This window comes from Myotis daubentonii, chromosome 11 (assembly GCF_963259705.1).
Source record: "Myotis daubentonii chromosome 11, mMyoDau2.1, whole genome shotgun sequence".
Classification (NCBI taxonomy): domain Eukaryota; kingdom Metazoa; phylum Chordata; class Mammalia; order Chiroptera; family Vespertilionidae; genus Myotis; species Myotis daubentonii.
This window is the reverse complement of record NC_081850.1, coordinates 79,834,521-79,848,261: the sequence shown is the minus strand read 5'-3', so window position 1 is coordinate 79,848,261 and position 13,741 is coordinate 79,834,521. Positions and strand designations below refer to the sequence as shown.

Genomic DNA, 13,741 nt, shown 5'->3' with positions numbered 1-13,741 from the left:
AGTTACTGTGAAATGGGTATAAAGTTTTTGTTTTAGTGATGCAAAGTTTTGAAACTACATAATGGTTATCATTGCACATTAGTGTGATTGCAATTAACATCACTGAATTGAAGTCTTATAAATTGTTCAACTAGAGTATTTTCTGTTATGTATATTTTACCCCGATGGTTTTTTTAAAAATATATTTTTATTGATTTCAGAGAAGAAGGGAGAGTGAGAAATAGAAACATCAATGATGAGAGAGAATCATTGATCAGCTGCCTCCTGCAAGCCCACACTGGGGATCCAGCCCACAACCCAGGCATGTGCCCTTGAGCAGAATCAAACCCGGGACCCTTCAGTCCTCAGGCCAATGCTCTGTCCTCTGAGCCAAACCGGCTAGGGCTTTCCCTGATATTTAAAAAGTAACAGTTGCAAGGACCACCTCCTGACCCAGGACGGGCTGCCTTCCTTTGGCGGAAGAGGGAGGAGTTTGGCTGGGCCTGTGGTTTCTGCTGCCCACCAGGAGGAACTCGTAGATTTCAAGTTCAGTAGGAACCCACCTGCACTAAGTCGGGGAGTGTGGACAGATCAAAGCCTGTCACTGGGGAGGCGAGGCGGAGAGTACTGGCCAGTGGCCTCTGTCAGGGACTTCGCATTCTGTTCTCCAGGGCCCGGGCCTTCCTTAACTGAATCGGAACCCGTCCTGGGAAGGCCTCTCTGGCGGCAGTGTGACTGGGGAAGTGTGGAGAGCGGTTACAGCGTTTGGACAGATTCAAACCTCAGATAATGAGAGGGCAGGTTCTCTCGTGGCAAAGCCACGTGCAAGTCCCGGCTTAGAGGACAAAGCCCTCCCAGCACAGTTATAACCAAAGGCTATAGTTATACACTTGACCTTATGGTCCGAACCTGCGGTCCCAGGTGGCACAGTGATAGAGGCTGCGGGAGGTGCAGCATTGATAGGGTTCAGGTGCATGTAATTGAGTAGATTCCAAACCTGTGAGACACTGTAAACATCTTGAGCCCTTACTTTGCCTCGTGGAAACTGGCTGTTAAACAAAGACTCAGCTTGCAGGCTGTGGCCCTGTCTCTCCATCCGAGAGCAGTACCCCACCCAGCCCCAGCTTTATTCTCCTGTCTGTCGTCCTCTTCTATTTTTCTAAAAAAATATATTTTATTAATTTTTGTACAGAGAGGCTGGGAGAGGGATAGAGAGTTAAAACATTTACCAGCTGCCTCCTGCACACCCCCCACTGGGGATGTGCCCGCAACCAAGGTACATGCCCTTGACCCCAATCGAACATGGGAACCTTCAGTCTGTAGGCCGATGCTCTAACCACTGAGCCAAACTGATTAGGGCTTGTCTGTCCTTTAATCCTTCACCACCCCTGCCCCCTCAGGTTCACCCCTGGCCGTGCTGAGCGAGAAACAGGAAGCATTTGTGATGCAGCTCATTTAAGGCGACAGCTGGGCCCCGGGAACCAGGAGCTGCCGCTCTTCACAGGCTCCATTTCACCCAGGACCAGGCGCTGGGCCGCCCCCCTCGCCTGCCCGCACGTGGTCTGAGGAGTCCCAGGTGAGTGCGGGTTTGCAGGATAGACTTGCTGATTCCTGAGCACTCACAGCCCCTGGCCCAGAGGAACCCAGGGCTGTGAGGTCTGAGGCCCTCGTCTCGGGCTGTGACCAGTTTAGACTCCCTGATCCTGAAGGGTAGATGTGCTGGAGCCCTGAGAGCCCCCAGGCCCTGGCTAGCTCCCCTCTCTGTCCAGGGCTGTGCTGTGGTTCTGCCATGGGAAGGTGGGCGCTTGGATCCCCTCGTGGGGGAGGTGGAAGGATGGGGCAGGGAGGGCGAGAGGAACACCACACACACTGCCCGCTGTTCCCACCGCCTGGCCAGGGAAACACTGGACCGTGTGCATCACGGTGGCCGGCTGGTGCCCTGAGCTGCCCCTGCCATGCACACCCCAGCAGGAACCTTCTCTCCTCTGAGCCCTCACGCCAGATCTGAGCTGACCTGGTGAGCTATGGAGTCTGAGACCTGGGCTTGAGTCCTCGCTGTGAGGGCCTGGGGCACGTGAGCCCTCTTGGAGCCCTGGCGCAGTAGGACATGTGCCAGCATGGCCAGCTTCTGATGGAAGCGGTGCCTGAACCTCCCCAGGCACAGAGAAGGGAGGGGGAGGGACGAAAATGGGAGACCAAGGCCCTGTGGGCGTGGGCCGGCATCATGTGGGAGACCCTCCAGGCACCGGCCTCAGCTAGACAGGGAGACGGGGAGCAAGTAGAAAAGGCCTCAGCCCAATTATATTAAATGGCCCAATGGGAGGACCTAGAGGACGTGTCAGGAAACAGCTGAGCCCATAGCACGGAGCCAATGAGGAACCGGAGGATGGCCAATTAAGTGGACTGTGCTCCCGGCCCAGGTGAGCCTGTGCAATGGGCGGACACCCGCTCTCCAGAGCGCAGTCAAGGTCTTGCTTTCACCGCACTTCTGTCTCTGAGTCTGTCATTTGAGTTCGAACAGGTGAGCATGCCTCACAGTAACTGTCTACAACGGGGGTGTCCACAGTTTCCACCTGAGTCTCAGACCTGGGTTTGAGTTCTTGATGTGAGGGCCTGGGGCACATGACCCCTCTCAAGGCCTAGTATCTGTCCAAAACAGGGGGTGTCCACAGTGCCCGCCGCCCGGGCCATGTGAGGTCAGGATGGGGGAGCCCTGGTGCAGGCGGTGCCCCGTCCCAGACCTTGCTGAGGTGGCCATGGCCCTGCGTCTCCTCTCTGCCTCCCGCTCCCCTCCGGACTCTGCCAGAGCCAGCGGGCACCCAAGGCCCAGCCCTGTACCCTCCGCTCTGAGCCCAGCGGGATGCATTACTGCCTCTGCCTGGGACCCAGCTGGAGGCGAATCCGTTTCTCTCCCAGGCCATTCCCGTTAAACAGAGCCGCTCCTCGCACCCTGAGGGCATGCGAAGGCTGGGTCCAGTGTTCCAGAGGCAACTGCCCACATGTCCCACCCTCACCCCCATCAGGGCCTGCAGCCTGAGCTCAGCCCTGGCGCTGATGCTTCTCTGACCCTCTTTTCTCCTCTGAAATTAGGGGGGCACCCCACTTCCTGAGCTGGACACAGGCAGAGCCTGGGCGGGCAGCTGAGGTCATGGGGGCAAAGAGGGTTGCCAGAGAGAGAAGGGCTTTATTCAGGAAGAGTTGGGGAGGGAGGTGGGCTCCTTGGGTCCCACCTGTGGCCCTGGGGCAGGGACATTAGAAGCCAATGGCTGCGGGCATCTGAGCCCCCTCAGAGTCACCAGTGGGGGGCTCAGGGGGAGCCCTCAGAGTCGTCCGAGGAGGGCACGAGGGTGGCCCCGTCTCCATTCACAGTGGGCAGTGCCTGGTAGGTCTGGGTCCAGTACTGCAGGTAGCTGCTCCTCAGGTGCTGCTTCATGGACTGGCCATCCATCTTCTTGTTAATCTCCAGGTAGTTGCCGTTTTCCTGGGTGTAGGGCTCCCATTGGGTGGGCACAGCCATGTGGCCCTGGTTGGGGTCCCTGCAGATGAGGAAAAGGCCGTGTGGGGTCTGAGTGCTCACAGGAGGCTGGAGACCACCATGCTGACCCGAACCCCCAGGGCCTCACTGTCTCCTGGGCACGGGCTGGGCATGTACATGTTCTGTGACCAACCAGTAGCTCTATCCTCACACACAGGGGGTACTGGGGCTCAGGGAGGTTAAGTGTACATGAGGGGACAGGCATGTGGGCCCAGGTGGCAGGAGGCCTGGCGCAGCCTCACCCGCCTTACCCAGTTCTGGCAAAGTTGGTCCAGTAGGCGATCATGGTCTGGGAGACAGTCCTGTCTTGGGACCGGTAGATCAGGGGGGTGGCGAAGGGCTTCCCAAACACGTACTGGAGGTCCTCACCGTGTTCGGCGCCCACCCAGCTGGGGTACAACGGAATGCGAGAAGGATGGGAGAACAGGTAGGTGTAGGTCCGGGCACTCCTGAGGAGGGAGGGACACGGCCCAAGTTGGCAGGGAGCTCACCTGGGCCCCCCAGCCAAGAGCTGGGCCCTGGAGGGAAGCCCTGGGGAGAACAGGGAGGAACCGGGAAATCCCCAGACTCAGGAGGGACCTGGGTCCCTGCACCGGGGAAGGGAAGGCCGTGGGGTTTGTGGTTCTGGGATTTCAAGTGTATCCACACTTCCCTCCCCAAAGCCTACAGAGGCGTCTTCCTTCCTTTTCTCTGCAGATGAGTTTGTGTTCTTCGTCGGGTACATACCTGACCCATCCAATGAACAACACAAGTTCATGTAGTTGCTACAAGCTTTCATCCTACACTTTCTAGGCATCGCTTTCTGTCCCTTCCGTGTCGGCATCCCTAATGTACTTTTTATTTTCACTGGAGGTTTACCAGGTGGCCGCAGGCCAAAGTTGTTATGAGTGTTGGCAAACTCCAAACCCACAACAGAGACCATCATCCCGTGTTCTGTCCCCCTCGGCCTGGGGGGTGCGGGGAGGCTGCAGACACTGCAGGGAGGCCTGTGGGCTGAGGGAATGGGGCACTGATAACCTGATAGATAGAGCACCTGAATTAATCTGAACGGTAACCCTATTATTTTCAATCTTAGAACACACATACTTATGAGAATAGGGGGTTAAGTTTTCCTGAAATTTCCTTTGAAGGCCTGTGCAAAAAATGAAGGATGTGACTCAGCTTTGAATCCAGCAAGCAGAACCGATAAGCATGGTCAGACAGACCCACCAGGAGTCAAAACGTCATCTCATCCCCATTATCTCATCCCCTTCATGTCATCCACATCATCTCATCCCCATCATCTCGTCCCCATCATCTCATCCCCATCATCTCATCCCCATCATCTCATCCACATCATCTCATCCCCATCATCTCATCCCCATCATCTCGTCCCCATCATCTCATCCCCATCATCTCATCCACATCATCTCAGCCACATCATCTCATCCACATCATCTCAGCCACATCATCTCATCCACATCATCTCATGGTTCAGGGACTACAATAGCTGATGTGTGCGGACACCCAGGGCTGTACCTAGCACCCCAGCCCCTTCGCCTTTATAGTCCTGTCCCGTACACCTGCTGGAAAACAGGATTTGAATGGTTGTAAGCACGCTGTCTTCTTGGTTGGCTGGCCTTCTCAATAAACAGCTCATATGGTTCAACCCGGCCTTCGTTATTGGACACAGGGACAGGCAACCCCAGCCCACCCGGGGGTTTCCCAGTAACATGAGGAGGGTTTTGTAAAGGCCCCTGAGCTGGGAGGTGAGGAGAGGACTTCTCAAGTCTCGTCAGGCCTGGGCAAGGCAGATGGAGCAGGCACCGCTGTGACCCCATCACGGCTTTCCCGGGCCTCCCTGACCCCCTGAGCCGCCCACTGGGAGGCCTTGCTGGGCAGGCCCATGACCCAGGCCTCTCCTGCCCCGGCCCTCACTTGGCGTTGGCTCTGTGCTGGGCCACGGCCATCTTCGTGGGCATCAGGAAAAGGACGTCGGTCTCAAAGTCCACCACCGTCTTCTTCTTGGCCTCCTGGGAGGAGTCCTCGGCCCAGGACGCCGTGTAGAAGTCAAAGGTGGCATTGGCACCTCTGGGCCCCTTGGCAATGGTGGCCCAGCTGACCAGCTTGAAGAAGTCCTCCCTGCAGGGACAAGCCGACACTGGATCCTGGACCTGGGCCAGCGTAGCATCCCCCCCAAACCACCGCAAGGGGCCTGCGGATGGCCCGCTACACCGGCCAACTTCCTTCTCCAGCTGAGGCCTCCCCAAGAGGCCCCCAGGCATTTCCCTAGCCCTGAACCCTACTCACCCTGTGACGGTCAGCAAGGCCACATTGATGGCTGGCAAGTCAATGCTGGCAAAGAGGTGGCCGTCCATGTCGTTGGTGCCAGCGATGTAGTCGATGTCGGCCGCGTTGGCAAAAAGGTTGATGGGGTCGTCGGGGATGAAGTCTCCATCCACGACGGGGAGGAGGCCCAAATAGTACAGGCCTGGGTCTGCTTGTAGAGCAGGGGTCCTCACACCTTTCAGAGCCCCCCTGCCAGACCCCGGGCCCAGGGGCAGCCCCTGCCTCCTCTGATCCAGACCAGGGTCCTCAGCCTGTCCCCTGACATGGGGCCTGGATAGTTCTAAGGCCTGGGCTGCCCTGCGGGTGTGGAGCAGCTTCCCTGGCCCTGTCCGCTAGAAGTCAGCACCCCCCAGTGTGGCGATCCAGACTGTGTGCTGACTGCCACAGGCTCCCTGGGGCCAAACCATCCCGCTGACAGCCACGGTGTCTGAGGCCCCTAAAATTGGGTGCAAATGACTGTTTCTGTCCGTGGTTGGGGGAAAAGGTGAACCAGCTTCCCAAGGGGTCAGGACCCAGGGAGGCTCAGAGGGAGGGATGGCGCCCTCAGCACAGCCAGTCGAGGCCACGGAGGCAACAAGGGCCCCGACGGCACCGGGCTCCCAGGGATGCCAGTGAGCGGGTGAAAGGCCAGGCCGCAGCCCCTCAATCCTCACTTGTTTGGGAGCATGGCCATCCCCCCATATGGAGTCCCCACTCACACTTCCGTCCCAACAGGGGCATCTTATAGGCCAGCGTCAGGGCCCGGGGGTCGGTGGCCTTCAGACACTTGGCCATCCTGGCAGTATCATCCAGGGGACAGCCCACCTTCTTGGCGATCTGGGGGTTGTGGGAGACAGGTAGGTGGGGCCAGTGTGGGGCAGACGGCCATGGGTACCGGGACAGGGCGTGGACTGGAGTTAGCCCTCCCCCCGACCACTGCAGCTCCCCTTTACCCCCTTGGCCCAGGAGAGAGGGTTCTTCTGGATGGCCCAGGGGGTCAGCGCCACGCCGCTCTGGCTGATGGCTCGCCGGATGAGGCCCTTGTTGTAGGGAGAGAGGATCTGCGACACACAGAGGTCCTGTCACCATGGCCTCGCCTCTCCTGCCCACCCGGGCGCCACCAGGGACACCCAGACTGTCAGCTTCATGCTGTTCTCCACAACCCCCATCTGCTACCCCAGTTCCCATCACATCACCCAGCCACATCAGCTCACCCAGTTCCCATCACCTCACACAGCCCCATCAGCTCCCCTAGTTCCCATCAGCTTACCCAGCCACATCAGCTCACCCAGTTCCCATCATCTCACCCAGCCCCATCAGCTCACCCAGCCTCCATCAGCTACCCCAACAACCGTCAGTTCCCTCAGCCCCCATTAGCTCTCCTAGCTCCCATCAGCTCCCCCTGAGCTCCCCACTAACACCCTGGGAGGAAGTCCCACCCTCCCACTGTTCTTTAGACCTGCAAAGAGACGCTGACACTTCCGGATGATTGCCCAAAGATGGTGATGTTGTCGGGGTCCCCCCCAAAGGCCTCAATGTTCCTCTTCACCCACGCAATGGCCATGTGCTGGTCCCGAAGGCCATAGTTACCTGGGGCAGATGGGGGAGCCCATCAGAACTGGGATGGGGAGAGAGGGACCTCCATGTGGAGACCCCTGTCAAGCCCCAGGATGGCGCAGGGCGGGTCCCAGGAGCCTGTTGAATGAGGTGCTGGAGGGGGTGTGGGGCTCAGGTAGGGGACCAGGGCCAGGAAGGCCAGGCTGCTCTACTCTCTCCCTGACACGGTCCCTCTTGTTGTCTGTCTGTCCTACAACTGTGTCCCCTGAGTCACCACGTCAGTGTCTCATCTTCTGTTTCTCCCTGGGTCCCTGTCCTTGGTCTCTGATCTCCCTGGTACCTTGTCCCTGCTCCCTGGTCCTCCTGGGTCTGGGTATCTGCTCCCTGGTGTTCCTGGGTCCCTGCATGGCTGGCTGGCAGCCTCTTCTCTCGCTACAGCTGCCGATGGGCTCCTGTGTCTCACTGTCCATCCCCAGCTTCCTGCTCTGCCAGTAGAATTCTGGGTCTCTCTGGGAGACTGTCAGGAGTTGTTCGGTGAAAGTGGTGCTGAAGGGCCCCTGCCAGCTCCCTCACCCCTGGACTCACGCGTCTGACACACCTGGCAGGTTGGCGTCCCCGGTGCTGAGGAAGCCCAGCGGCCCAATACGGTGGTTGAAGGTGACCACAATGACGTTGCCCCGCGTGGCGATCTCCTCCCCGTCGAACTGATAGTCACTGAAGAAGTTGAACCCTTGGCCAGACCCAAAGAGGAAGGCTCCTCCGAAGATCCAGATCATGACAGGCAGGTTCTGGGAAACTGAGGCAGGAGAGCAGACCCGGTGACCCCAGCTGCCCCTCCCCATCCCCTCTGGGTGCTTGTTTCAGGGAATTTCAGCTCTGGAGCCCACACACAGCCAAGGGGCTGGGCAGGGCTGGGCCTCTGGCTGCCTGGGCACTTTCTGCAGGTTCAGGGACCAGGAAGGCATGGGGTGGGGGGATGCACCTTCCTTCTGGCCCTGGGGGACCCAGATGTTGAGGTAGAGGCAGTCCTCGGAGCCCCTGGTATTTAACTGGGTGAGAGTGATTTGCAGGCATTGCTGCTTGAAGTCCTTGGCCTTCAGGGTCCCTGTGGGTGACCAGAGGGGCTGGCGTGAGGATGGTGGCCCCATACCCCACCGCAGGTACAGGGCCAGCCCGGCAGCCCCCTCCCCCCCACCGACTCCCACCTTGCCAGCCAGGGTGCAGCTGGGGGTTCTCCAGGGCCTTGGGCGAGGTGGCGAAGGGGATGCCCTTGAAGATGTCCACAGAGCGGCCACCGATGCCGAAGAGGCCAAGCTTCTTGTTGATGCCCTCCACGAAGCCCCCTTCCGTGTGCACCACACCCAGCTGGGGAGAGGGCCAGGCTCAGGGGGCGCAGGCTAGGCGGCCAGTGGGGTGGGGCAACCCCAGCAGGTTCTAGGGCTCCAGGACAGCTTCCAGGTGGGGCCCCTAGTCTCACCCGCCTGTAGCTGTGGGTTCCTGTGGAAGCCCCGCTCCCACCCAGTAGCAGGGCCCTGAGGAAGGAGACCCTGGAGAGGCCCCGAGGCTCCCGGCTCCCCCTGGAGGGGCCCCGCCCACGGACAAGCAGGTGGGTGTTGCCCCTTTCAGGGGCTGGGGCCAGGGCCCGAGCTCCGAGTTGAACTCGACCGAGGTCCAGACTCCTGTTCCGACGCTGGGGGCTGTGATGGGCAACCTGCTGGCCTGCTCAGGGCCCAGCTCCCTTCTGTGCGGGGCCATGGCCATCCCCGGACAGAGGAACACCCTGAGGGCCCTGGTGGCCAAGGCGGACTCCGCAAATCAGCACTGAGGACGCCAGTGACCCTGGGGTTTTGTTTGTGTTTGGCGTCAGTGCACCCTGTGTGCCCTGGAGAGCGCCTGTACCAGAACTTATTCGTGGTTTCTGACGTTCAAGTTCGTGGGCGGCCTGTATTTGAGCTGCGCCTGCGCCATCATATGCGTGTGGATGCAGGAGCAGAGGAAGGGCCAGGAAAGTGCCTGCTGGGTGTGGGCTCTCAGGGGCTCCTCCTGCCAGAGCCTCACCTGCCTGCCCCCTCCCCTCTACCCTCCCTACCTCCCATCCGCGGTGCCGGACCCAGTTCCCAGGCCGGGTTTGGGGAGCAGACAGGGGCCCCTCCTCGCCCGCTGGGCTCTCGCTTACCGTTGCTGCGCTCACTACTGCCAAGCAGCAGGCGAGGCCTAAGACAGCCAGCTCCAGGCGCCCCATGGTGCGTGTGCCTGTCTCAGGGCCCCTGCCTCTGAGCAGGGGTATTTATGGGGCGGGACATCCGGGAGACATCCGGGAGCTGGGGCTGGCAGCTGCCTGTGGATCGTTCCCTTCTCCTCCCCTCCCTCTGCCTCTTCCTCCGGGCAGGACACCTGGGGCCATGATAGCTGCCGTTTCCAGCCAGGCTCAGGGCCAAGGTCATGCAGGTGTGGGCACACAGACACTCACATACACAGTCACATGCATAGCTGCCCTTTCCAGGTGGGTTCAGGGCCAAGGTCATGCAGGTGTAGGCACACACACACACACACACATGCACGGGTGCAGGGATGGTCCTCCTTGCTCATGATCTGCTGTTCGTGGGTGCCTGGTGCCCTCAGTGCACCTGGGCTGGTAACTGGAAATAGTCAGGTGGCCCAGGCCAGGGGCTGAGGGTTGGGGCCTTGGTGGGTGCAATTGTGGCTCATTGACAAGGCCCTGGGCTCACCCTCAGAGAAGGGGGCCAGCTTCCCACCAGCCCCGGCCTGGCCCCCTCCTGGAGCTCCGGGGCCCAGCAAAGGGAGTTCACAGGGGACTTGGCATGTCGCCTCTGGACAGAGAGGGCTGTGTGCTCCTGGGCAGCCACGTGGCTGAGCCAGGGTCCAAGGGCCACTGGTGTGCAGTCCGAGCTGGGTGTGGGGCCCAGAGCAACACAGGGCGATCCTGCCCTCAGGGAGGGCACCCCTCACAGTCAGCACCGGCAGAGAGACGTTAGGGGTGGGGGTGAGGGTGGGGAGAACAGAGAGGAAGACAGAGGGAGAGGCAGGTAATGGAGACACAGAGAGACAGAGGGAGAGAGGTCTGAGCAGAGTGTGTGAGAGCAGAAAGGCAGCGTGTGGCTCGGGGAGGGTGTCTCACTCGGGAACCAGAGGAAACTCCATGGACAAACCCAGGGCTCCTGTCTTTGTGGAGCTGGCAGCACTGTCTTCTCCAGGGATGGGGGTCGCTCAGGGCCCAGGGACAGCAGAGCCCTCCCAGGCCAGGAGCCCCTTGCCCGGGCCCCTCAGCCCTTCGCTACCAGGAGCCCTGCTTGTACACAGGCCACAGCCCGGCTTATGTAACGCCTGGGGCTGTGCCCAGCACCACATGGATCCACAGACACTGGCCACACTGGCTGTCTGCTGATCCCGAGCCCAGGTCTCCTGTGATGCAGGTGGGGAGGGACCCACAGTGGGAAGCAGGAGCCGGGCAGGCTGGGCCTGTGGGTGAGGACCGGGGAGCAAAGGGTTTGAGGGTGCGTTTGTTAAGTGCCCATCGGTAGGTGAGTGGATAAAATGCTGTGGTACATTCACACCATGGAATACTATGCGGCTGTAAAAAGGAAGGAACTCTTACCTGTTGAGACAGCCAAGAGTAGTGATGGCGAACCTATGACACACGTGTCAGAGGTGACATGCGAACTCATTTTTTTGGTTGATTTTTCTTTGTTAAATGGCATTTAAATATATAAAATAAATATCAAAAATATAAGTATTTGTTTTACTATGGTTGCACATATCAAAAATTTTCTGTATGTGACACGGCACCAGAGTTAAGTTAGGGTTTTTCAAAATGCTGACACGCCGAGCTCAAAAGGTTTGCCACCACTGGCCTAGAGGGACCTGGAGGCTATTATGCTGAGTGAAGTAAGCCAGTGGGAGAAAGACAAGTGTCACATGATCTCACGCATGTGGAATCTAATGAACCAAATAAACTGACAAATAAAACAGAACCATAGACATGGAAGCATGGAACAGAAGGACAGAACTCGGAGTGAAGGTGGAGGGAGAACTGGAAGAAATTCATCAAGAACTCCTGTGCATAGACGCAGGGCCCCTGGACACAGACAGTAGACAGGGGAGGGACTGGGGCGGGTGGGGTGGGAGCTGGGTGCAGAGGGGAAAAGGGGGGAAATGGCAGACATCAACAATAAAATCAAATTTAAAAATAAATAAAAGAGGCCGCAGCCAGCTTGGCTCAGTGGTTCGATCTTGGACTGAAGGGTCTCAGGTTTGATTCCAGTCAGGGGCAGGTGCCAGGGTGGTGGGCCTGATTCCCAGTAGAGTGTGTGTAGAAGGCAGCCAATCAAAGGTTCTCTCTCATCATTGATGTTTCTGGCTCTCTCTTTTGCTCCCTTCCTCTCTGAAATAAAAAATACATACATTTTAAAAAGTAAAATAAACAAAATAGCCTGGCCGGTGTGGTTCAGTTGGCTGAGCGTCTTCCCATGCACCAACAGGTCACCCTTCCCATTCCCAGTCAATGCACATGCAGGCCTCAATCCCCAGTAGGGGGCACGCAGGAGGGAGCCGATCCATCCTATATAATAAAGGCTAATATGGAAATTGTTCCCACGGGACTTTGACCAACCAGGAGTTCGGCCGCTGGCTATGATGTGCACTGACCACCAGGGAGCAGCGTGGAATGAAGGAAGGCCTGAGTCGGCAGCCAGCAGGGCATGCAGGCGGAGGCACGGGGGAAGGAAGGCCCCAATCGGCCCTGGTCCCTGGCCAGGTCTAGGGACCCATCAGTGCATTTCCTGCACCGGGCCTCTAGTGTATCTATCAGATCTATGCTTCTCTCTCTCCTTCTATCTCTAAAAAGAAAATAAATTTTAAAAAAGTGACAGAAATGTTTAGAATAGGCAAATAGATTGAGACAGGAGGTAGAATATATTAATAGGACTCAGAGGAGGGGAGTTACTGTGAAATGGGTATAAAGTTTTTGTTTTAGTGATGCAAAGTTTTGAAACTACATAATGGTTATCATTGCACATTAGTGTGATTGCAATTAATATCACTGAATTGAAGTCTTATAAATTGTTCAACTAGAGTATTTTCTGTTATGTATATTTTACCCCGATGGTTTTTTAAAAATATATTTTTATTGATTTCAGAAAAGAAGGGAGAGGGAGTGAGAAATAGAAACATCAATGATGAGAGAGAATCATTGATCAGCTGCCTCCTGCAAGCCCACACTGGGGATCCAGCCCACAACCCAGGCATGTGCCCTTGAGCAGAATCAAACCTGGGACCCTTCAGTCCTCAGGCCAATGCTCTGTCCTCTGAGCCAAACCGGCTAGGGCTTTCCCTGATATTTAAAAAGTAACAGTTGCAAGGACCACCTCCTGAGCCAGGACGGGCTGCCTTCCTTTGGCGGAAGAGGGAGGAGTTTGGCTGGGCCTGTGCTTTCTGCTGCCCACCAGGAGGAACTCGTAGATTTCAAGTTCAGTAGGAACCCACCTGCACTAAGTCGGGGAGTGTGGACAGATCAAAGCCTGTCACTGGGGAGGCGAGGCGGAGAGTACTGGCCAGTGGCCTCTGTCGGGGACTTCGCATTCTGTTCTCCAGAGGCCGGCCCTTCCTTTACCGGATTGGATCCCTCGGGGAACCCGTCCTGGGAAGGCCTCTCTGGCAGCGTTGTGACTGGGGAAGTGTGGAGAGCAATTACAGCGTTTGGACAGATTCAAACCTCAGATAATGAGAGGGCAGGTTCTCTCGTGGCAAAGCCACGTGCAAGTCCCGGCTTAGAGGACAAAGCCCTCCCAGCACAGTTATAACCAAAGGCTATAGTTATACACTTGACCTTATGGTCCGAACCTGCGGTCCCAGGTGGCACAGTGATAGAGGCTGCAGGAGGTGCAGCATTGATAGCGTTCAGGTGCATGTAATTGAGTAGATTCCAAACCTGTGAGACACTGTAAACATCTTGACCACATCCTTACTTTGTCTCATGGGATCTGGCTATAAACTAAACCAGGGGTGGGCAATCTTTTTGACTCGAGGGCCACAGTGGGTTCTTAAACTGGACCGGAGGGCCGGAGCAAAAGCATGGATGGAGTGTTTGTGTGAACTAATATAAATTCAAAGTAAACATCATTACATAAAAAGGTACGGTCTTTTTTTTTTTTTTAGTTTTATTGATTTCTAACGGGCCGGATCCGGCCCGCTGGCCATAGTTTGCCCACGGCTGAACTAAAGACTCAGCGTGTAGGCTGTGGCGCTGTCTCTTCATCCGAGAGCAGTGTCCCACCCAGCCCCAGCTTTATTCTCTTGTCTGTCTTCTTCCTCCTTCCTCTCTTCCCCTCAGGTTCACCCCTGGCC

The 13,741-nt window shown here is 57.4% G+C and overlaps 1 protein-coding gene across 1 annotated transcript; it reads right to left on the bottom strand.

The window, feature by feature from the left end:
- Window positions 1-3,148: 3,148 nt before the first annotated feature.
- On the bottom strand, window positions 3,149-9,662 carry LOC132212514 (bile salt-activated lipase-like). Its single transcript, XM_059658405.1, is given in 12 exon segments — window positions 3,149-3,297; window positions 3,299-3,515; window positions 3,766-3,963; window positions 5,432-5,635; window positions 5,804-5,990; window positions 6,541-6,658; window positions 6,775-6,882; window positions 7,281-7,411; window positions 7,977-8,174; window positions 8,361-8,483; window positions 8,584-8,743; window positions 9,555-9,662. Coding segments are annotated over 12 exon segments (1,776 nt in total). The 5' UTR covers window positions 9,621-9,662; the 3' UTR covers window positions 3,149-3,231.
- Window positions 9,663-13,741: the final 4,079 nt, after the last annotated feature.